This window comes from Lissotriton helveticus, chromosome 1_1 (genome assembly GCF_964261635.1).
Source record: "Lissotriton helveticus chromosome 1_1, aLisHel1.1, whole genome shotgun sequence".
NCBI lineage: Eukaryota > Metazoa > Chordata > Amphibia > Caudata > Salamandridae > Lissotriton > Lissotriton helveticus.
In genome coordinates, this window is record NC_136057.1 from 2073549506 (window position 1) to 2073574083 (window position 24578).

At 42.1% G+C, this 24578-nt stretch overlaps 1 protein-coding gene across 1 annotated transcript in view; it reads left to right on the plus strand.

Annotated features, from left to right (window-relative positions):
* LOC144755902 (putative ferric-chelate reductase 1) overlaps window positions 1–24578 on the plus strand; it is a 328302-nt gene that overhangs the window by 223226 nt on the left and 80498 nt on the right. Inside the window, exons 8-9 of the mRNA XM_078645292.1 lie at window positions 4663–4804; window positions 23119–23235. Of these exons, the coding sequence (XP_078501418.1) occupies window positions 4663–4804; window positions 23119–23235 (259 nt within the window). The remainder of the gene's footprint in view (window positions 1–4662; window positions 4805–23118; window positions 23236–24578) is intronic.

Here is a 24578-nt window from a genome sequence, read left to right on the forward strand (position 1 = left end):
TAATGTATCACAGCTGGCTCCCCTAATTGAATCCTTTGGTTTTAATTTAACCTCATATGCAGATTACACCCAAATTATAGTGTCACTGCTACCGGATGGGGTACAGGAAATGGCGTCCCATTTCCATGATTGCATGACAGCCGTGGGTAACTGGATGGCCCAAAACTTCCTTAAACTAAACTCCAGTAAAACGGAGGTGGTTTTGTTCGGCAATTATCCACATTTGTGGACCCCGGCATAGTGGCCGGACCCACTGGGTCCTCTTCCAACTCCTATTAGGAAGGTGAAAAATCTAGGAGTTTACATATACAACAAACTCAGTTTTGAGCATCAAGTGAATGCAGTGGTCTCAGCTACATCGTACACTCTAAGAGCCTGCAAGAAAATGTTGCCTTTCCTACCCAAAGAAAGCCAACAAACAGTCATTACTGCCTTCGCTATGTTCAGACTGGATTTTTGTAATAGTCTTTATTTCAATATGCAGGAAGGCTTTATGAAAAAGCGGCAATTACTGCAGAATGCAGCTGCCAGACTACTCACTGGCATATCAAAATATACTTCAATCTTGGTTGAGATTAAAAAGCTCCACTGCTTGCCCATCAAAAAACGTGTTCTGTTTAAAGCTCTTTGTGTGGTCCACAAATCCCTTCACGGAAATGGACCCCTCCACCTAAAACGCCGGTTCCAGAGGTATATACCTAGAAGACCTCTGCGCTCTTCAGAAGCAAAACTGATATCAGTGCCCTTTGTAAAGTAGTCCAACTGGGGAGACAGAAGTTTTGTGGTCGGTGCAGCTAAGGCATGGAATGACCTTCCGCAGCATCTCAGGTACAAGACAAACCATCTGGACTTCGGGAAGGCCCTGAAGACATGGCTGTTTTCTTTCTAACTAATTCCCTTCTCCAACCCCATGTTTGAAAACTCCGTAGGACATCAGGTACAGCTCCAGGACACCCTCGTGTAACAGTTTGCGCTTTAGAAATATCAAGAACATTAACATTAACACCAAGGAATTGGCTAGAAGCCTAGTTGAATGGATAAACAAGCTAAAGAATTACCTAGTGGATTTAGATCAAGTGGGATTTATTAGGCACTGAGAAAGAAGGGATAACCTCAGAAGAGTGGCCTATCTAATGGAAAAGATGGAACACAGCACAATCCCAGAGATACTGATATCACTTGATGCTGAAAACAGCTTGAGAATGTAAGCTGTGAATGTCTGCTTACATGCCAGGAAAAATATATATAAAGCTCAAAATGACAGGGTGGACACTGTCTTATAAAGAGCCGAAAGCGAGTGTGGGGGTAAACTGTAGGAAGTCAGGATGCTTTGTCCCTTATGCTTGGATGAGACAGTGGAGCTCATTGTCACCCTTGCTATTTGTTCTGATGGTAGATCACCTAGCCATAGTGATATGAGGGAATACTGATAAAGCAGGGATTACACTTGGGGTTGAGGAAAGTAAGATCTGCCGCTTCACATAGTATATCCTATTTACAGTGACCAAACCTGAAAGAAATATTTAGTTTGCACTGGAAAATTTAAAAATTATGTCAGGGTTTAAAATTAGCACATACGTCCGAGAGCTTCACATCCCCCTTCAACATAAGCAGGTATAACGACTCCAAGAGCAGTGTACACTGCAATAAAGGACTAAAAAGGTGAAATACTTGGATCTCAACCTCACAACTAGACTACTGGTTTGTCATGTGAAATATTAGGTTGCAGAAAAGAAATATGCTTCATCCAACAACACATTTGTCATTGGTCTCAAATTCGGACTCTATTTAAAGCCTACATAAGTGAAAGAAAAGATCTACCTCACTGAGAAGGTAACTCAGTTCTGCCCGTTTTAAAAAGGGTAGCCATTGTCCCTGGAATAAGATAATCGGCTAGACCTTTTCGATTGAACTAAGACGGTCTTGTCAAAATATTTGCTATGATGGACAAAAGAAAAAGAGACTATCCATGTAGAACAATCAGGCTTTCACCCACGACGCGCCACAAAAGTAATCATTTTTTGCAGTAAATTTTAAATGTACACTTATGTTAAAGGTAATGCACGCACTAAGGCCTTATATAAGAAAAAAACTGAATATACTTTTACAAGATTTTTGTATCCACAAACATTCCGAGAAGTATGCTTGGAAAGCTGCACCAGAACACAGGTTTCCAAGTATTTTCTGGGAATCCCATGTGACTTTTCCTAAACTCTCCTATTCCTCCTGTGTGGAAATTTATTTCCCTGAGAAAACTTTATGGTAGCTTATGTTGGTTGTGTGTGGAATATTCATGGTGGAATGATTTGGGTTCATGGTGGAGAGTGAATGTTGTTTTTTTGTGTTAGAGGCAACTGCAATTGCAAGATTGTGAGTGAAGCAGTTGGGATGACCTTCCCCATGGCTCCTAGTCTATGAACCTGTACTTTATTTATTTTGACAATTGCTTTGTACTTCTTGTTCGTGCTCCGTGACTTTTTTCTGTGAATAAAAGGACTTAACATATTCAACCAGAAAGTCTCAGTGTCTTCCATTCCACTGTTCATCCTCGAAGAGAAGGTACTTCTGCCTTTGGTTGGAGTAAATCTTTAGCCATTTTTTAAATTGAAAAGGGTTGCAAAGGATACCCACAATCGTAAATATTCTAAGATAGCATCTCAGGGCAATGATGCCTTCGAATACCCACTGCTTGAGCTTGATTTACTACTGTGTGGCAGAAACATTTGCACTAGTAAATGATTTTTGCCTGCCATGAATCTGTTTTTCTTTTTCTCTTTTCTCTATCTTCCTGGGGAAAGCTAGATAAACAGGGCCTTTTTTCTACTGTTAGCTGTTAATCCCACTACAAACCAAATCCTGGATAGGAATCATGCTTGCGACAATGCTGGTGAGATAGAGAAAATGTACATGCTAAATAGTGTAAGGCAGGGCTGTGCTTTTGCCCCTCTTTGCTTCAGCCCAGAACTTATCTTCAATGATGGATTTAGGTGGTTGTCGTTTCAACGTTCTGATGTAAGGAGGTGGTTTGACTTTAATGTATCATACCTAAATAAAATCATTAAAATGCAAACTTTTGAGAAATCCATGGCTTGAAAATAAATGTTAGTAAAACAAAAATTATTTTCATTTTCAAAAGAAGAAATGGGTTGAATTTAACTTGGATCACTGATACATAATATTGCAGACTGTGGGAAAATTGTTACATTTGAGGGAGGGCAAGGTTAGCTCGAATTTGCCATAAAAACTGCACACTACTCACCAAACACAATAGTGCATCGTTCTGGACTTGCCTTAAAAAATCTTTCCAAATGTTTGTAACTGAATAAATGAATACAAAGATGAATAATAAATAAATAAATATAACCAGAATATCATATTCTTTTCTTCTCTGCAACATGGCACTTACATTCAACCTACCTGAGGACTTGTGTACAGTCAGGGCGAGGGTGACCACATTCCTCTAGGTTGATACAAACACTATTTCCACCCAAGCACTTTTGGTGATAGCCTAAAGCATTTGGGTGTTGTAGTCTTGTTTTCTACCATTGAATTAATTAGACTAGCTCACCTGAAATCAATCATTGGCAGGTGAAATGTACAGGACTGGAGGCCGTGTCCATAATGACATATAGAGTAGTGGTCACAATAGGCAGGGTAAAGGAGGATCCGAATGTTTTATTTGTGAATGTGCATTGGTGGATGATGGTACTACCACTGCAACGACTCCTATTAGTTCTACTACTGCTTCTGCTACTACTGCTTCTACCTCCAGAATGACTTCTACTATTAATGAAACTGCTTGCCTACAACTGCTCCTTCTTCTTGTACTACTACTACTACCAAGAATAATGTTTCCGGAAGTCAATGAATTTGATACACATTCATTAAACAACCCTCGTGCAAAACAAGCCAAACCACCTTGCCTAACTCCATTCCATAAACACCAGCACAATTGAGTGTTAATTTTGATAATTGCTGCCATTGTAGTACTTGTTAGCCAAGAAGGTTAAAACAAAGGTTTATGGCTCTGTTTACTACACCAATAAAACAGACTCTGACTATCTTTTATATCTTTATAATATAGTGGTAGCATCCACAATCCTAAGGTAGTGCCAGCCTGACCCCTTTCACCAGCGATGTAAATTTGGCTGCTCCGTCTCACGGGTATTGGGACTTTTGCTCAAATTCTCTTACAGATTCCCATCCTTAAATGAATTAAGGTCAGAGTTTTATCAGGTCCTCTGACTCAATAGGATCTGAGAGCAAAGGCTGTTGTCTATGGTAGCTAGGGTGCAGTTAATTCAATCTAGTGGACCATTTTGTAATGTCAGGAATTGACGAGTTTTGTATGGAGAAGGGAAGTCATAAATGAGGTACATTTTGACCCTATATACCACAGAATTCCTTAGCTGAGTGCGATTTTGGAATTGCTAAGTGCATAATGCAGTTCTGTTGGTGGTATCAATTAATTAAGGTGTTTTCACAGACTACACTGTTATGTCAATGTATTCTTCTTTATTTAATACATTCCACTGTTGGGCCATTTTTCCTGAAAGAAATGGAAACAGTAGTGGAAAGAAAGGTAAAATGCTAATTTTTGAAAGACATGTGTATCAGTGAAACAAGCAAACATTACTAATATGTCATGGTGTCTTGTTTTAGGGTGTTGTAGAGAGTCCTGTTACATCTTTCAACAACAGAAACATTAAATGCACTTTTGTTCTGAGAAGTAATATTTCACTTCCAAATGGCAACACCAGCAATCTTTACTACATATTTCTAGCCACTGGACCTGTTTCAGGAGGTAAGCGCTGCCTATTTTAATGACTTTGAAAGTAGAGATGAAATTATATGCATGTTGACTGTTTCTGTTACATTACACAGCCATTACTGTTACACTACAGCCCACTCCATGGCAGTCATGTTGTGGGTTAAGTATTAGATGTTTAGAATGTCCCTTTTCTAGTCTGTATTCAGGAGATGTTAGAAATGGGGTCTCTAGTTGGCAGAGGTAGTTACCTATGTCCAAGTAGGGGCCCTTCTTCCTAGTCAGGGTAAGGAAGATACACTTCTAAATTAACCCCTGCTCACCCCTCTTGGAAGCTTGGCATTATCTCAGAGCCAGTGTGTAAACACATACAGTAATACAGTAAAAACCCTACAAATAGACACCACACCAGTTTAGAACAATAAGTAGTCTTTATCTAAACCAAACAAGACCAAAAGGACAAAAATCCATAATACAATGATAAAAATGTGATTTTTAAATGGTAGAAACAGTTCGATTCAAAGAAAATTGCAGATGCAACACTTTTCACACAAAGTACTTTGGATGCGTCCTGCACACAAACAAAAAGGGTCACAGGGAAGGTGAAGCATCGGTTCCTTACACTCAGGGTAGGTGATGGGTCAGTTCTTTGCTCTGGGGGAGGTGATGCGTCGGTTTCTTACTGCATGGCAAGGTGATGCGTCGATTTCTTATTGCTTCCCCCAAAGATGCGACAGACCTGGCGCCGCGATGCGACAATCTGGGATGATGCGTGGGATCTTGCAGTTGTACAGAAGGGCTAGCGTCAGAACCAGTGCGGTGATCTTGGACTTTGGAGACCGGTGCACTCAATGCGGCGTGCAGCGATTTCTCCAGCCGCTGGCAGGCGCTGCGTTGGTTTCTTTGGTGATGCATCGGAAACAGGTACAGATGCATCGCGCTTCTCATCGTTCTGTTGCTTTTCCAGCTCCCAACAGCCAGAACAACCTCCAGAGGCCCAGAACAGCTCCAGGCACCTCTTGGTAGGTCAGAACTCCCAGCAAGGAAGTTCAGGGGAGCTGGGGTTGAGGTATTTGTGTCACTGAGACTTCAGAATAAGTGACAAGCTCTCCTTCAAGCCCTTGGAGATCTTCCTCAAGCTGGGGACACAGCAACCAGCAAAGTCCTTCTCCCTTTCCTTGGCAGAAACAAGCCACTGCAGGCTAACCCCAGACAGCAAAATCCTTTGTTCTCTTGAGGCAGATAGTGTCTGTGCCCAGCCAAAACCAGTTTTGTACTCATTGCCTCAGCTTCCTGGCAGAAGGTGGAGACAGCATTGTCCTTGGCAGGCCCCGCCCATTCAGTTGTGCAATAAATCTCCTCCCCCTACGCTAAAGGAGGCCCAGGTCGATTCAGCTCTGACTCACCCTGGAAATGCAGGACCCACCTCAACCCCCAAGTGAATCCACATCCCAGTCCCTGCCACTCCACAGCCAGACCATCAATAAACAAGCCAGCAGAGGCACACTGGATGGTTAGGCAAGAAAATACCTACTTTCTAAAAGTGGTATTTTCAAACACAGAATGTAAATATCACCCTCTCTAAAAGAAACATCTTAACATTCTGAGTTCAAGCATATCAAACTTTATTTTTCAGTCTTGTTTCCATGGGCAGTTATGCTTATAATATGTCATAAGCAAACTTCCAATTCTATCCTATGGGGCAGATAGCCTTACAATAGTGAAAAACGAAATTGGCAGTATTTCACTATCAGGACATGCTACACACATCAGGGTATGTCCTACCTTTCACATACACTGCAGCCTGTCCACAGGGGTACCTTGGGTCTTTCTTAGGGATGACTAACATGTAAGAAAAGGGAAGGTTAGGGCCTTGCAAGTGGGTGCACTTGCCAGGTCGACATGACTGCCCACAGGATCTGTTATGGCAGGCCAGAGTTTCATTTACAGGCTGCTTATGTGGGTGGCACAATCAGTGCTCCAGGCCCACAAGCAGCATTTGATTTACAGACCCTGGGCACAGAGTGCACTGTACTAGGGGCTGACATGTAAATCAAATATGCCAATCAGGTAATCAACAATCCATAACAACAATTGACCAAGGGGGCACTTGCACTTTGGCACAGAACAGCAGTGGCAAAGTGCCAAGGATATAGACCAGCAAAACGAAGTCCAAGCCACAGCAAAATAACAGGAGGCAAAGGCAAAAATTCAGGGGAACCCCTCGCCGATTATGCCAGGTCTAACAGGGGATATTTAACAATGTTACAGAATCACACAATTTTGGTCATTAGAGTGTTATCCTATGCTAATATTTATTGAAGAAGATGAGAATATTAATCGAACCACTCCCTTAATTTATTTGAATGCTTGCGACTTGCTATTTGTAATTAAGACCCTACACTTTCATCATCTGTATTTTAATGATCTTTGGCAAAATGATCTCCAAAAATGCACCAGCACAAGGGAATGCACTTTTTTGGATCTGTTTCCAAAGATCCGTATTTTGGTCTTTCAGTGGTACTTGTTAAACTTCCTGGGTCTGGAGTACATCATCAATGTAACCAACGACCATTTGAGTTCAATGTTGATGTTTCCTGTATTTCTGAAATACAGTGTATTCTACATACTATGATGCAGACAACATCTCATTGTCAGGTTTAAGGTATGAGTCTCCACCTTATTTTGTTCTATAAAAAGATCAACACTAACAAAACGAATAGAAGAGGAGGAAGTGCACATTGCTGTTTAATTTGAGTGCAGCCACTTGTGTTATACTTAAACAATCACTCAATTGTGCTAGTCTAGTTTGCAGATACTGATTAGCAACTGTAGAGGTAGTCCACGGTGATGGCGTTAAGACCCTAGGAGGCCGCAGCTGATATCATTGTTTTGAGGTACACAGAAGAGCAATACGATTGGGGCTTTTCGGTGCGCCAACAAGATAATCAAATTTTATAGTGAACGAGTATTTTTGTTGCATAGTACAGCACAAGAGTGCATGTCTTTTCAGCTTTCTCCTTCTTGTGCTGCTGCTCCTCAAACACCCACCCCCACACTGCTGTCTCCCTTGTGTGCTGTACGCCCTGTTTGTGCGCTCCTTACATGTGCCAGACTGCTCATGATGCTTTCTCCCTCACTCCCTCGTGTGCTTCTCCAGCCTTCGAGGTGGCTTTGCTTGCATGTGCCACTTCATCTGAACCACCCATTTGATGCTGCATCCCACTTTGTATGCTCCCTGATACTCCACTTTCTTCAGCTGCTCAGTCCCTTTTTAGGTCTCGCTGAGTCAGCGCATGCGCTGCTCTGGCGAGACATTTTGTCTGTGGGCTTTTAAAAGTGCTACCACAGCTTGGCTTGCTACGAGTGTGCGGTTACGCGCACAATGACGAGCAGAGGTGCCATATGGCTTTCCTCTCTCGTCATGGTGAGCGCACATCACACACCACTCGCCAACCTACTTTCCCGTTTCCCATCGCGTGTGCGTGCCCCACTCGCGTCCACTTTTTGCTTGCGCTTCTTGTAATACTTTACCTCTTTCACTTGCTGTCACCTAAAACATCTTGCTGCAATGCCGCCCTCTGCTGGCTGGGATCAGAAGTTGTTATCTCATTGCCTCTGTGTTGGGCCAGGCAACTGCCAAGGTCCGTTTGGACTTAGTAAATAAAATATTACAGCAAGTTAAGTGTTCGCTAAAGAGCCATGCGTTTTCTGCAAGCCACAGGGTCAATGCTCGGCTGAAAGCCACTCCGCCCTCATCTTTTCTAGTGAACATGTGTGCCATGCATACATTATTTACACCAATGCGAACCGGCAAAGTTGGAGTAGTTTGCCCTATATAAAGAAAAATTAATACAGGTCCACTTCTTTATACAACATGTTTGACATTTACACAGATTTGTGTGGAAGGAGAATTTGACTTCACAGCAGCAGAGTTTAAATTACAAGCCAGGAGCAGAATCTGGAGGCTCATTGAACCAATACACCGTTTCGCTTTTGTTGGTCCTGGTTCTCCCAAGCTTTCATCGATCGCTGAAAACGTTTTGGGCTTTTGAATTAAAAATAATAATAATAATCTACAGTATAGTATCAGCTTTATGCATTTGTTTTTAGAGGCCCCGTGCAAAATTCTCTACTGCTTGACACACTGAGGCAGCTGGGTGGCTTGATTCGGGATGTGCAGGAGCATCACCCTTAGTGGGGCATGGGGGGCATTTCACCAGTAAACTACAACCAGAGTGGCCGACGAATGAGCCACTCTCAGTGCATTTCTGAAATCATTCAGGCTAACAAGGATGCTGGGATAGTGAAGTACTGTGTGCTTCACACAGTAAAGTAAATAACCACAAGCCCGCCGCAGATGGGCACACAGCTGGATCTAAAAGTTGGAAGCCTGCCTGGCCTAACACAATTATTTTCGTATTCCGCTTTATAGTGGTGTGCTTTGTCTCTGGGTTTGGCGACAGGCAATATTTGGCTGAGTAACCTCAGCGATCCCATGCATCTGTGTGTCATCCTGTTACAGATGATTGAGTGTGCTCCTTTGTTATCTGGAGGGACAAATCGAGGCTGACTTGTATCAAGAAGAGATCTGTACGTGAGGTTTCATAATAACGTATGTGTCATTAGTAATCCAATTGAGATCGTGGGAAGAAAATGGCAGGAAACCTAAGATGCATGTTCAGTAAGTTTCAAGTAGTCCATCTTCACTTGCCAGTTTCAGTGGTTGTGCCACATTTCTCAAAAGGTAACTGATTCCAAAGCACAGGACAAACCTTGGGTGAGTTAGCCCTCATGAAAGTGTTGCTTTTCGCTACCTAGTTAATTCTGCGTTAATAGCACCCATCGTTGCAGTCCCTACAGATAGATCATTGTGTGGGCTGCACTAGGTAGCTAAATTTAATTATCATTAATGACCACATTGGTAGTATTCGCAAAGATTTAACCAGGATATGGAATCTAGGAGTGCATGTGTTTTCTAGATCATACCCTACATGAAGCTTTCCTCTCGCAATGCCCCATTCCCTGCTGTGTTGCCCTGCCTTCCGATAAAGCACATCCTTTGCTTCCACCACCCCTTCCAGTACTACTCATAATTGTTTTATTTAGAAATCCCATCTCAACCAAGCTTCTCTTTTGCCTCGCGCTGCTTGTTCCCTACCATCCTCCCGACTGTTGCCCCACTACCTGCTTCCTCAATGTATTTGTTTCAAACTATATACATTTTGCTTTCTTTTTTGAGGACCCGTCAGCTGCAATCTGCTGCTAAGTCGCCCATCTTTTTTTTAGCAAATAGCTACAGGACCCTTTGCCTTGAATTGCTTTCAGGCTACTTCAGTTTCATTTTTTTTTTTATTTACCAATTCATCTCGGATCAATATATAAAAAAATAACACCAGTGCCATTTCTTAGGCATGCAGGAGTGGTGATGCATGTGGGCACCTACAAAATGATATGGCCTGCTGTCCCCTTGTGAATTTTCTTTTTTGTTCACTATTTTTATATTTATTCACTTTTTACATTTTTTTTTTTACTTTTGGCCATGCTGCACAGGATATTCCCGATGCTTTATAGCATTACTAAAAGGCAGTGGCAAAGCAAATAGGTTCCTAAGGCGAGACACATTGGCTTTGCCAATAATGGTTGATTATTGGGTTGAAAACAAGGTGAACTTTCTTTATTGCAACCCCTGCCTCACCCATCTCTGTCTGCCGTTTTCTCAAAGCCTTCCTGGGCGCGCAGCAGCAGACATGGGTAAGGTTATTGCTGCAGGGTTTCTGTTTATTATTTCCTAATGTGCGACAGGAAGTGGGATATCGGTGAAAGGGCAGGGCTGTGAGATGTGTATTGTTTTGGTTAGAGATGTTAAGAGTACATTAGCACACTTCCTGATTCCGAGCACAGCAGAATATATCTCAATCTTATTTCACAAGCAAAGTGTTCTCTTTGAAATTAAGTTGTGTGTGAGAAACTTTACAGCATGAGGTGTTAGAAAGGATGCCCTGATAAAAAGTGAACATAGTCAGCAGTGTATTTCAAGCTGGCCCCTCTAGGGAGAGGTGGAAGCCTGGCTAGGGAGCCTGAAGTGCTTTTGTTTACTGTCAGTGTCCCTGGAGGGTGTCCCATGCATAACTGCATTCTTCTCCTGTCTTCCACCCCATTACCAGACGTATAGCAAGCAAAGGCCTGGTTAACAGTTTGACTGACAGGTACTTCATCACAAACGTGACAGCTCTCCATCCGCCTCATTGCAAGACCATTAGCCACAAATGTGAGGATATCCAGCCCGCCTTATTACCTGTGCAAACCTGCCAATTTAAAGAACAGGAGGGGGAGGGGTATGGCCTTGAAGGGGCAGGGCCACGTGCCCAGCGGTATTTATGAGGGACTTTTGAATCCCCCCACCCCAAAGGTCTCACTTCCCCCCAAAAATGCTTGCTTGGGGTTGGTGCTGATGCCCTGGGGTGTTTTCACATCCCTGGCCTGCAGCATTTCAAAGCCACAAAAAACGAGCTGGAAAACCACTACTTACAGTGGTTTTCAGCTAGTTTTCCCTGCCACATTGTGATATTGGCTCCACACCAGGAGATGGTGTTATGAGAGCCCATATTGTGTGTCACACGGTGGTACCTGGTACCGTGTGAGTTGGCAGGTATGCTAGTGCATTAGAATATAATACACTTGTAATAAGGCAGACAGGATATTGGCCACATTTGTGCAGAAATACCCTTGGGGAGAGGAGTTGGCCTAACGGTTAAGGCGTTGATCTAAAATCTGGGGAATTGAGTTCGAGTCCCGGGATGACGGTGAACTTCCTGTTGTTCTGGACAAACCACTTAATTTCCTTGTTGTGCCTAACAAAAATGAATGTAAAGCAACTGGTGCTATTTAGAGCTCTCTGGTTCCCGATTCGGGTCAAGTTCACGCTATATAAAAAAGCTAAATATACCCCACTCTAAAACATCCTCAAAATCCTTTCAATATGACTTTGCTGGCGCTATTTCATGCTGGGGATGCTTTCTCATTGTGTGTGATAATGTACAAGCGATGAGGCCTTTGGAGCGATGAGGCCTTTGGTTCTTACTCAAACCTTCATGAGGTGAGAATCGGTGAACGGGAACCTGTTAAGATGTCAGTGAGCCATTAAAACAAACGCTATTACCAACAACTTGAAAATTGTTGACAGCGTTATGAAGTATGTGACCTAAAACTGGAGACGCTCCAGGAGCTGTACAACCTTTTGAAAGGCATTCCTTCCACTTCTACTAGGAAAGACTAGCCGACAACATATGCAGCAGTTTAATGTTATTAACTGAATTACGTTTGTCAACTCAGTTATTGCTAGTTGCCTGCCATCAATGGAGCTGCCATCTGGACCCTTATCTTGTGTGACAGCATACGACAGTCCTGAATTCAACCCAATAATACTATGCATTCTGGGACTTGTAGTTTTGATGCAACCAATATACGTATTTGATTGAAACCCCCTCCAGGTACTCTTGGCATAAATAAACGTATTGCTTTTGTATTGTACTACTGTCAAAATTCACAGCTGTTCTAAAAAAAAAACCTTTTCAAAGAGGCTTGCTTTAGTTTTACATGATCTACACTTAGCACCGCTTATATTATGAAATGTATGTTATAAACCACACACTTTGTTTGCCAAGCGCCACTCCAAGCTCCAAGATGCTCCCTGGAGTGGTAGTAGCGCTATACAAATGTACTTTACATTACATTACATTACATTACAACAGTCCTAAGGATAGTTCAGCGTGTGTCTTGGTTCCTTACTCGGATCTTCCATAAATTCCCCCTGAATTCTGTGGGATGCCCACCTCTATTTAAGGGAAAAGCAAATTTGCTGTTGAAAACGTTATGATAGATATGAGCAAGTGGTCTGGAATTATCCGATTCCTCAGTACCATTATGTTCTGTTTATTGAGTCATTATAGGCATTAAACTATTAATATTAGACTGAAAATGGTTACCACATATGACCAGCAACATTTATTAATGACAGTGTCGAAAAATCTGGAAAACTGCTATTAATCCTGCATACACAATGAGCATAGGGGCACATGCATCATTGGTTTTTGCATTCGCAAACGGTGCGAATCGGAAAAATCGGCCGTTTGCGAATGCAAAAAACATTTTTGGTATGCATCAAACTTTTTTTCTTAATTCACATTTTTTTGCATTTCTAAAAAATGCGAGTGCATTTAAGGAATCGTATTTGTGCGATTCCTTAAATGCAACGCATCAATTAAAAAAAAAAAATGCGAATTAAGAAATAGGAAGTGCAAATTAACACGAGGTTGACCCTCGTGTTAATTTGCGAAAATCTTTCAAAAAGGAAAAAAATGCATTTTTTAAACTGTCATGTTACAGACACACATGTCCTTAGGACATGTGTGTGTGAAACATGCACTTTCAAATACATTTCAGGGGTGCAGGGGGGGGTCCTTTGGACCCCCCCCTGCACCCATGGAATGCATCAACAAATTGCGAATTCTTAAATGCCTTCCCATTGACTCCTATGGGCCTTTTGGCCCATAGGAATCAATGGGAATTGCGAAAATGCACTTTGGAATTCGCTATTTATTTGAGAATCGGTAAAAATTGCGAATTTTACCGAATCGCAAATAAATAGTGAAAAAAATGATGCATACCATTTTGCAATTCTTAATTTGCGATTCGGTAATTTTCGCAAATTAAGAATCGCAAAATCGTACAATGATGCATGTGCCCCTTTCTGTCTCCTGGAAGAATTTTTCAGAACAATAGAACCGATTAATAACTAAGAATGCTGTTATCATTGATTAAATGAAATGACTATGTAAAGTGCAGAAGAAAAAACGGTGTGAAGTGGCAAAGGAAAAACGGGGACTGAAACGTGAGTGGAAACCCTGTGAATCAACGTTTCGTGGGATAAAGTGTCTTCTGAGTTTACAAACATTGTACCCAAAAATATTTCCGTTCGTCCACGCTCTGGATTGCTTATGATCTAATAAAATCATAATCAAAATAACTCGTCAATAAACATTAGTAGGCAGTTCTTGCTCCGCCATTTCTGAAGTGGCAGCTATTCCGACATCCATTGGAACATGCAAAATGGCGGGGCATTGAGGCAATGAATAATTAACACGCTTGTCTTCCCATTTGTCCACCCTTGCTTACTTGCGAGTAATGCCAAAAAGTAGCTTGGGACCTGAATGAAGGCCAAAATACAGTCCTGTCCAGAACTCTGGATTTTTGATGTCTTGGTTTCACCTATCACACCGTATGATTCGCATATAATCAGACTTTTTCAGCCTTCTGTATTTCTGAAGGAAGACCTTGCATTTTACAGCATTTTGTTATAGGAGTTGCCAGAGGTTTAGTGAATCTGGCGAATAAGAGTAGGGAGAGAAGGCATCTGTGGATTGCAACACCAGTGATGTCTATTAATCCTTTAAAGAGATTCATTTTCTCTTTGGATTTCCCTTTCTCTTTTTGAAACTCAGGTGCAGCAACATTGTCGTGGTGTCACCAGGGTCTTAAGTGGAAGCTTTTTCAATATCATAATCAAGCCATAGTTGCTGATTGTTTATCTCATGCAACTAACAACCACTGACAAAGCCAATAGTCCTGACTTATTGAGGTATGATTTTCCCTGTTGTATCATATATCTGGATGCAATTACAGAAACAGCAAAATACAAGTCGGGCGGCACACTATACTAAGCAAAGATTTTTAACTAATGTGTTTTTAAGCCATACCCTTAATTACATTGGCCACGCCCCTTTGAGAGACCCCCAGTTTTTTCATCCCGCTTAAAGCCCTGATTAGTCTTACAGATAACGTGGGCTGTTGCCTCTGGGTTAAGACTTGAAAGTAGTCTGGTTAACTGTGACACGTCACTGGCTCTGGAACTAGGGGGCTTATTTACAAGCCCCTTGCGCTGCCGGTACGTCACTATTTCCCATATTAAAAGTGACTCAAAAGCAACGCAAGGGGCTTGTAAATAAGCCCCAGATGTGTGAGGCAGGTGCTGCCGCAACCTCAGATAACCTGCATGGAAGCCAACAGAACGGTAATGCTTTTTAAATTATACCTTTCGTGCAGCAGGCGCAAGTATCAGAAAAGAAAAAGCAACTCTTCCTATAAACTATTGTTTTTGTCATCATGCAGAATTTGTCTCTACATTTATTGTTCTGTAAAGTGTGCCCCTTTAGTTAAGTGCTCTTATTCACACTTGTGCTTCGGTTTAGGAAGAGGAAAAAAAAGGAGAATAATGCTGTGTGAATACGCAATATTGAATGAGACATACACTATGTAGTATCCTGGGTTGCTTTGCTATTATTTATGCTGTGTCAGCGGAACCCTGCCTGAGTGATGAAAGATGGAATGTTGGGAGTGGCATCTCACAGTTGGAGAAGGGCTGAGCGCCTAGCTGGGTGCTCCTGGTGGGGCTCATATCTATTGTACTACTATGCTGTAACCAACCTGAATAAATCCTCCTGAAATACTACTTGCAGCCTGGACTTGGTTACTACACACACTTTGCTGTTTCACTTTCTACAGGTACAAACATTTGAAAATATTTAACAAGCATTTGAAGGACACAGAGGGCACATTACCTCTCATAAAGCAAAACAACTTTTTTGAAATCCCTACTTTGCGGCCAGTAGTGAAAGAATTGCAGATTCACAAATAAGACGAGTTGATGACCATGTGTGCGTAGCAGAAAGTTAGACTTGGAACAACTACAATTAAAGTATTTGTAGGATATGAAACTACTGTTGTTTCTAGTGACTTATCTTGATCCTAAGATGCTATGTCCATAGAGAATGTGTTTACTAAAGATGGCAGTACACTGCCGTGCCACGTGCATACCAAATTGGACTCACATTTTCAGAAATATCTGATTCAAAACACCCACTGTGCTCTGTTTTTACAAAGATTGCTTGCAGCCCTTCCCTCAACATTATTCTGGTGAACTGTGTCCCTGTATGTGCTACACGTGCATGTTTTGCACCTGGACCCGTAAATGGCAATTTATTAATGTGTGGAGGGAGATGAACCTAGATACTTGGGAGCTTTCTTTTTACTCCCCATTGCATGGGATATACACCAGGCTAGATATGTCCTTGTTGGGGGCAGAATTAGGGAAGTGGGTTATGAGCAAAAAGTAGCATAGAATACCTGACTGATACTCAGTCCGGCCACAATCAGCTCCTGATGTTACTTTAATGGGAAGGCTCCCCCTGGCAGTGCCTGCTTGTCAGCAGCAGGTGGAGGTCCTACTGTACATGATCTACCACATGAAAATAAAGGTTCAATACAGAACAATGCAATGGAGTGAGGCACCTTCTAGGTGGTCATTTGGGGTATGCGCCTGAAAACGTCCTACAGGATTAAACTGAGTGTGAACCAAGAGAATAAAATTGCTGAGCAAAAATATATGAAAGCTAGAGGTGAGTGTGCAAAGCCCTGGGAGAAGCAAAAATAAATATGATGCCCAGGTAGACAAGCTGAAATAGGTTAATGATAAGAAATATTTGAGCAGGCAACATAGCAAAGGGCATAGAGCAAGATGCCTATGGCATGGTTAGTCCGAACAGACACAGACGGGAAACCCATAAGCTTGATTGGCTCAACAGTAAGAGATTTGCTATACACACATTTTGAGATTAAAGAGGCTTTGTGTGGCATTATAAAGAACTGTGTTCAACTCCTACAATCCCAATGATGGACATATTATGTAATTCTTAGGTGAGATACTGTTAACTCAACTAACTATGGCGATGATTCACTGGGTATGCCACTCATCGCATAAAGGATTGAAACAGCCATTAACTAATGAGCAAAGGGCAAGGCCATGGGGCCTCCTAATGGAATTTTATGCCATGTATACATTTTGCTAACACCTACATTAATATTCATGTATAATTCAGCCCTGGAGGGGGAGGTTTTCCCTATGTCAGCCGTGGAAGACACTCTAGTGGTAGCTCCTAAAAAGGTAGAGATCTTATATTTTATGACATAAAGATCTTTAGCCCCTCTAACTTCTGAACTTGAAATACTGGGAACAGTGATCAAAAGTAGATTCTCATCATTTCTCCCAGAATAGGTCCATCAAGACCAGCATCGATTCCTCCAAGGCCATAGTAGACATGGTAATTTAAGACACATTTTTATTGTTCTTTAGGGGACTCCATGAGAGTACTATATATAGAGAGAAGACCTTTGATTCATTGCTTTAGCCAGATCGATTATGGGTGCGTAGGAAGATGGGTCAGGACTTTTTTAAATGGGTAGATTGTTCTATACCCAACCACTTGCTAGAGTCTGGACAGAAATTATATTCTCGAAAAGGTGGTGATACAAAGGGGAACAAGACAGGCTATCCCCTCTCACTGATATTTTTGCTTTTGCCCTGGAACCACTGGCATGCAAGCTATGCAATGGGGCACAATAATGGGGTTTATGGTCACCACAGGAGAAGCATATATTATGACTCTATGCAAAAGAGGATCTCCTGATTTTGTAGATCCACTGGGGAAATTGCCTAAAATAATGGCAGGGCTGGGGATTTTAGTGAAGTATCTGGGCTAAAAATCAACTGCGATAAATCATGACTTTTTTCTGATACCTCAAAATACCAGTTTAGAAGACTATGATGCTGTACCAAATTTGGAACAGTTATCAATAAATATCTAGATATTAAAATCTATCTTCATGATAACGAACGACTGACAGGTAATCTGGAGAAATTCCTCACCATGATCATGCAGCCTGTCCCATATCCCTGTTGAGACAAGTGGTGATAGCAAAAATGCGATCCTCCCCATTTTACAATTCCCTTTAATATTAATGCTTATAATCATCATAGGGCATTTCTTTCCCACAAAATAAAAAATATCTTATCAGAATTGTCCTGGGGTAATGCACGAAAAAAAAATTCCCAATTACATAGGTGGGCAGAAGGTGGGGATTTTCTGATGCAGCGGAAGCACTCAAGCTGCACCGTGGTGCGGACATGTTTGGTATGCTCTTTTTACATGACTTGTGCTTCTTCTACAGATGTGCTCTAATCTCCTGAAATTGTTTTAAAAAGTACTTACCTTCTGTTTTGGGACATTTTATTTATTTTGTGGTGGTTGGTGGCTGCAACATGGAGAAGTTGATTTGGTGCTGCTATGGGCAGCCATGTTTCCCTCTCCCCTAAATGACTGGAGGCACCAGTTGTGGTTGAGCTGCACTCTAGTCACTTGGCAGCAGGTGGAGATTTTCAGATGCTGCGGCTTCACTTAAGCAGCACCGCGGCACAGACAAGCACAGCGGGCAAGCCACTGGCACGCCAAAGACTTTGATGCCACCCTTTGATGCATCTGGCCCTAAGACAAGTCCGTCTGCACCCATCCACGTCCCAACAGCAGCCAGTACCGGCCATGCACTCCGTGGTGTGCATGCCAACCACCGGACTATTGGCTATCTTAGTAGTGAGATGAGAGCTCTTTGCTGATGCTTTTCTTGACATAGCATATTGTACCTAGAGTATCATCCTAAATGTGTATCCTGTCCAGGGTGCCAGTGTGAATCCCATTGGACTGTCTAGCCCCTGTTTCCTTTATTGAGCCTAAGGAAGGTTCACTTAACATCTCAATGCGAGGAAAACATTTAGTTAAGGAATTATCGGCTGCTCTAATCACTGTTTGCTCCCTGCATAAGCACAACCAGCAACTCATGGTTGCATAAGTCTACTGCGCTGACCATTCCTGAAGGTACTCACTGATCCACTGTGGCAGAAGGCACAAACAGGAAGGAGGGGTGGTGATTACCTTTAAACACCAGTTGACATGCTCCATTTTTGAGCTTGCTGATCTTCTGTGGGTGGAGAGTCTAGGTTTCCATCTTGTGCTATTGGCTCAAACCTCTTTTTCATGGACATCAATCCACCGCCCTGTGGGCCCGGCTGGGGATTTCATGGGATCCCTTGAAGAAGCCTGTCCCCTTTATCTCTTGCAATAGGCCAATTTTATCATATTAGTGGATTTTAACTTGCATGCTAATTGTTCACAGGACCAGTCAGCACTTACACTTATTGAGCATCTGTTCTCTTTGAATCTGCCCCAGTTGGTTTTGCCACCCACACATTCAGGTGGACACATCATCGATTTGATTTTGTTCCAAATGTCTGCTGTCTATCAGTCCTCTTGAGCCTGCCCTATGGTCTGCCCACTGTTTGATTATTTTCAACTAGAAAAAAGATAAACCCCGCCAGGGAGGCAGGAGGGCAGACCACACTGTTGTTAGGACATGGAAGAAGATGAAGACTTCTGATGGGGTGGATCTCCTTGCCAATTTTCACACCTGTCTGGCCAATGATGTCAACCACAATGTAGGGGCACTCAACACTTGGTTAACTGGGGCAGCAGATGTGCTGGCTCCCCTACAAGAGCTGAAGTAGAAAAAGGGTGGACTACCAGCCACTTGGTTCTCTGCTTCTATGGCTGAGGGACGTAAATCCTGCAAAAAGCTTAACTTATTTGGACAAAGAGCTATTTATCTGCTATTAAAGCCATTTACAAATTCGATCTGAGAGCTTATCATGTCTCCCTGAAACAGGCCCAGATACTGTTTCTCATTAATAAAATTAATTCCGCTGAGTACAGCTGCCGTTCCATCTTTCAAATCATGAAATGTTTCATCGATATACAATCCTACTGGAGGGCTATTGTCCAGTCCCAATAGCTGTGCGACGGACTAGCATAGTTCTTTGAATCAACAATTGTAAATATTCACAGACCATTGCCTGCCTTGCAGGAGAGTCTCCTTTCTGTCAGCCAGGTTTATCCTGACAGCCATAACAACATGTTTAAACAGTTCTCATTGAGCAATTCAGGGCAGCCATCATGAAGTATACATCGGGCTCCCCTCTTATCGCCTGCCTCCGACTCTGTTGGCTGCTGCAGTATATATCATTAATCCCATGATCAGCCCTATTTCTGACCTCTCAAACCTCCCTTTCTTCAGGAGTTATGCATGCCGACTGGAAACTGGATATAGTGATCTCTCTGATAATTTTGAGCAAGGCATGTTGCTACATCTCAGTCAATCTGGATGTTGCCCCTGAAACAATAAAGAATCAGCAGTACTAGAGATCACAGACAATATGAAATGGGCATTGGATTCGGGGAAAAATGCAGCCTTGATCCTTTTTGACTTGTCCTCTGCCTTCTATACTGTCCCACTCTATCCTACTCCACCGACTGGCCGCCGTGGGTGTGGGACTGTGTGGGACAGGTGTAAGTTATTACTGGTTTTCAGAGGCCAGTCAGTTTGACTCACCCCTTTCTCTCCGAAGGCTAAGGCAGTAAACCAAGAGGTCCTGTAGGGCTCCTCGTTAAACCCAACCATTTTTACCTTCTTCATGTCCCCCTTGGCTTCTGTAGTCGAGCCATTTGCATATAAAATCATTTTATATGCTGACAATAGCTAGTTGCTCTTTGTCTTCAATGGCTCCCATGCCTCTATTGCAGCTTCTTTTACCGATGGATGTATGACGTTACAACGCATACTTTTACAACGCCTACCTTTACATCGCAAGTTTTACAACACATACCATTACAACGCATAGTGCTTTGGGGCGCTGGATAGTGAATAGTTTAATTTACTATTCCAACTCCGGTCCCCATGGATAGTAGGGAAGGTGTTGGATAGTACATTAAACCTATTCCCTATCCTAGAGCGCCCCCCAGCGCAATGCGTTGTAAAAGTTGCGTCGTAAAGGCACTGTGTGGTAAAAGTTGCGTTGTAAAGGATGTTTCCCTTTACCGATTGCATGCAAGCCGTTTTTGTTTGGATGCAGAGCAGCCAACATAATTGCAACTCAGAGAAGACAAAAATCATTTCATTTGAATTACATGGGTCAAACTGGTGGTAAGATCTATGGCACCCTGCTGACCCCGCCCCCTTCATCTGTAGGGGACAAAAACGTAGGGGTAAAGCTGGACACTACCCTTTCCATGAGGCTGCAGATTTCAGTGGTGTTCGGCCAATGCTTTGCAATGCTCCACAGTCTTAAGACATTTCTGCCCCTCCTTCCTCTCGTGGCTAATAGAATGGTTATCCACATGCTGATCACCTTGCACCTGAATTATGCAAACACCCTCTATCTAGGAGTTGCAGAAGCCTTGGTGAATCATCTGCAGGTGGTCCAAAATGCAGTGAATAGTCTTCTCCTGTGTTAACCTAAACATTCTTTGATCTCATCAGCCTTCAAAGCTCTCCAATGCCTGCCTATCAGGAAACGGATGCTATTCAAAACCCTGGTTTTGGTTCACAGGGCAGTATATCTCTCTAGCCCTAGGTAACTGGAGTAGAGATGTGTTCAGTACCTCACCTCTAGAGCGCTGTGTTCTGCCTCTGACCCCCTTCTTGTCAACCTTTCACTTTAGCAAAAGACGCACAGATGATGAACAGAATGCAGAGCAAATCAAAAATACACCCCCAGTCAAGAGATCTGGGTTAAATCCATAGTTCTATTGCTCTCCATGCATCCCTAGTTTAGACACAACCATATGCTAATCAGTCTTGATCCTGTGCCACATGGGAACTGTACAGCCTAAACCGCCAAGCCAGGTTCTCCCTGGACTGGAAACAAGCATCCTGGGACCAGTTTAGGGGCATCATCCCACATCTGCCAGGCTAGCTTGAATCCAGTGGCACAGTGAGCCCGGGAACCCCGTCTTGGCAAACCTGGCCCACCTAGGGCAAGAAAGCAAAAGACACATAGATGATGCACGGAAGGCAGAGAAAATCAAACATTCACCCCCAGACAAGAGATCTGGGTTAAATCCATTGTTCTTTTGCTCACCATGCCACCCCGTTGTAGACCCAGCCATATGCAAATCAGTCTTGACCCTGTGCCACAGGGTAACAGTCAAGCTCAAACTGCCAAACCAGGTCCTCCCTGGACTAGAAACAAGCATCCTGGGTCCAGTTTCGGGGCATCACCCCTAATCACCTAGGCTAGCTTGAAACCAGTGACACCCGGGACAAACGTCAGTGCATATCCGGCGCACCTAGGGCAAGAAAGCAAAAGACACATAGATGATGCACGGAAGGCAGAGCAAATCAAACATTCACCCCCAGACAAGAGATCTGGGTTAAACCCATTGTTCTTTTGCTCATCATGCCACCCCGTTGTAGACCCAGCCATATGCAAATAAGTCTTGACCCTGTGCCACAAGGGAACAGTCCTGCCCGAACTTCCAGGCCAGGTCCTCCTTGGACTGGAAAAAAGCATCCTGGGACTGTGTACGGATAAGAACTACATTTAAATTAAATATATGAAATATTAAGGCACACATTACATAAAATCTTTATTGTTTCAAGTGCAATCATATTATAAATATATAAGGATGATTTCTATTTAATTTTCTATACATTAAACAATTCAATATATTAAGGCAGGCATTATGAAAGTCGAACTTCATTTTATAGTAAATACATATCTACTAAGTGTGAATGGTTCATACATTTTTCACGTAACGTGGTTAAACATAAATATATATAGTATAAAAATTAAATATAAATCCCATAATATTCTACGGGATTTATATATCGGTGGATGGGATATCTGTCACCGTTGTGATTGAGTAACCCATCCGCTGAAATCCAAATCAGGCCCATAGTCTGAATAAATACACTAATCCTACAGTAAACATTCTTTAGATTTAGTATCAAACGTGACACTTATTTTAATATTGTCATACCAAGTAAGAATCAAGTGCTAAATGTACATTCATATCATGTATCTGTATCATGTATCAGTTATGAAGTTGTGACGTGTTTGTGACTTGTAAAGTATGGGCAAAGTTTGCACTCACCACAGTCACACACTGCACTTGCCTCTAGGAGGATCACTGTCTTGCTATGAAGTGCAAGTGTGCGCCACTTCTTCAAAATGGTGGTCTCTTTCATTAATACTCTGAGGGCCGTATACAGGCTTAGCTTCCCTGAGGGCAGTCCAGTAATGGTAATGAGGCTTGCTGACCTTGTCTGTTCAACATGTAGTTTGTTAAATGTGCAGACCGAGGCAGTGAGCCCTTACCATAATACGGCCCATGATGATATAGCCCCTGATGTATTTATTACCTTTTAGCTCAGCGCCAGCTAGATGCTGGAACCAGAAAAGGGACAGTGCTCACAGTGAATGTAGCAAGATGACCATAATAGGGAACTATTAGAAAGATTTTCTTGGCTTCAGCAGCACCTTAGAAGTCAATCAAGTTCATTTGTATTTTGGAAGAAGTTGGTAAGGGTTATTTGTATGAATAACATATGTGCATTTAATTTTCCAGGATCAATAGGAAAACATACTCAGAATCCATTTATCACAGAAGAGATGGTTAATATCAAGGCGACCCGAGCACAAGTTTTAACATCTTCTTCTAAACCTTTAAAGGTTAGAGTTCATGGTAGGTATAATTTTATTTCAAAATAATTCTTTAATGAAAATGTTAAAACATACCAAAGTCGTCCAGTAACGTGAAAAAAGCACTGCTGAAATGAATATTATATTCATTTTAGGGCAGTTCTACTTTAAATTATAGATAAGTCTATTGTATTGTGTCAATAAAAAACATTTTAAAAGTTCACTTTTGAATAGCCTGGCACCATGTTCAAAGTAAGGTGTAATTACACATCATAAGAAACAATACAAAATAAGCAATTTAAAAGTCTAAGGGCCATATGTATCATTCCAAATTGCGATCGCAATTGGGCATTCGAGGTATCTATTAATGAAAAACTGCCTTGCAAAATAAGGAATTGCAAAATTTGCGATTACCTATTTTGCGATTGCATTTAAGGAATCGCAAATTGCGATTCCTTAAATGCAATGTAAGAAGCACAGAAAAAGTGCTATTTGGCCTTAAGGAATCGCAAATTACCACCAACATCAAGTTGCTGGTAATTTGCTATTTCTTTGAGAAATGCATTTTTTTTGCATTTTTCAAAGTGCAATGTGGTGCACATACATGGGCATGTATGTGCGCCACATGTACACCCATGCCTATTTCAGGGGTCTAACAGTGCGTCCTTTTGACACCCTTGCAACCTTGAAATTTCATTCTCAATTTGTGATTTTCTAATTGCTAATCGCAAATTGAGAATGTCTTCCCATTCATTCCTATAGGCCTATAGGCCCGTAGGAATGAATGGGGAGGGTTTCCTTAATTGCTCATCGCACTTTGCGATTCGCAATTAAGGAATACGTAGGATTCGCAAATCTTTTTGTAAATCCTACATACATCTCGTTTTGCAATTCTCAAATAGCGATTCTCTAAAATTCGCTATTTGAGAATCGCAAAAACCACACTTTCATACATATGCCCCTAAATGAGCTATGTATCGTTCCAGGGAGGAGGGTGAGGCAGCTAAACTACATTCTACACAATAATCACATGGAACAATTGCCAGAGTCAGGGAAATCAACACCTGCTTGTTTGAGCTTCTGAAAGCTGGTTTCTTGAACTTGATATTGATGCATCCCGAAGTAGTCGACCAAGAAGGCACAGGAAACTGTGTTGTCAGTGTATGTGTGTGCGGGGGACGGGGAGTTGCATGTGGCTGTGTGCCTCTCATATGACTGTATGTGCTGTGGTGGAAAGTAAAAATTTCCCAAATATCATAGTGTGCACTGCTTCTTTCAGACAACCAAATCGTTCCTGGAAGGTGACTGTCATATTTGTCACAAACAATGCAAACCAATTAATTTGAATTATGTGATTTGCTCTTGCACTAGAGAAAAATCAATTAA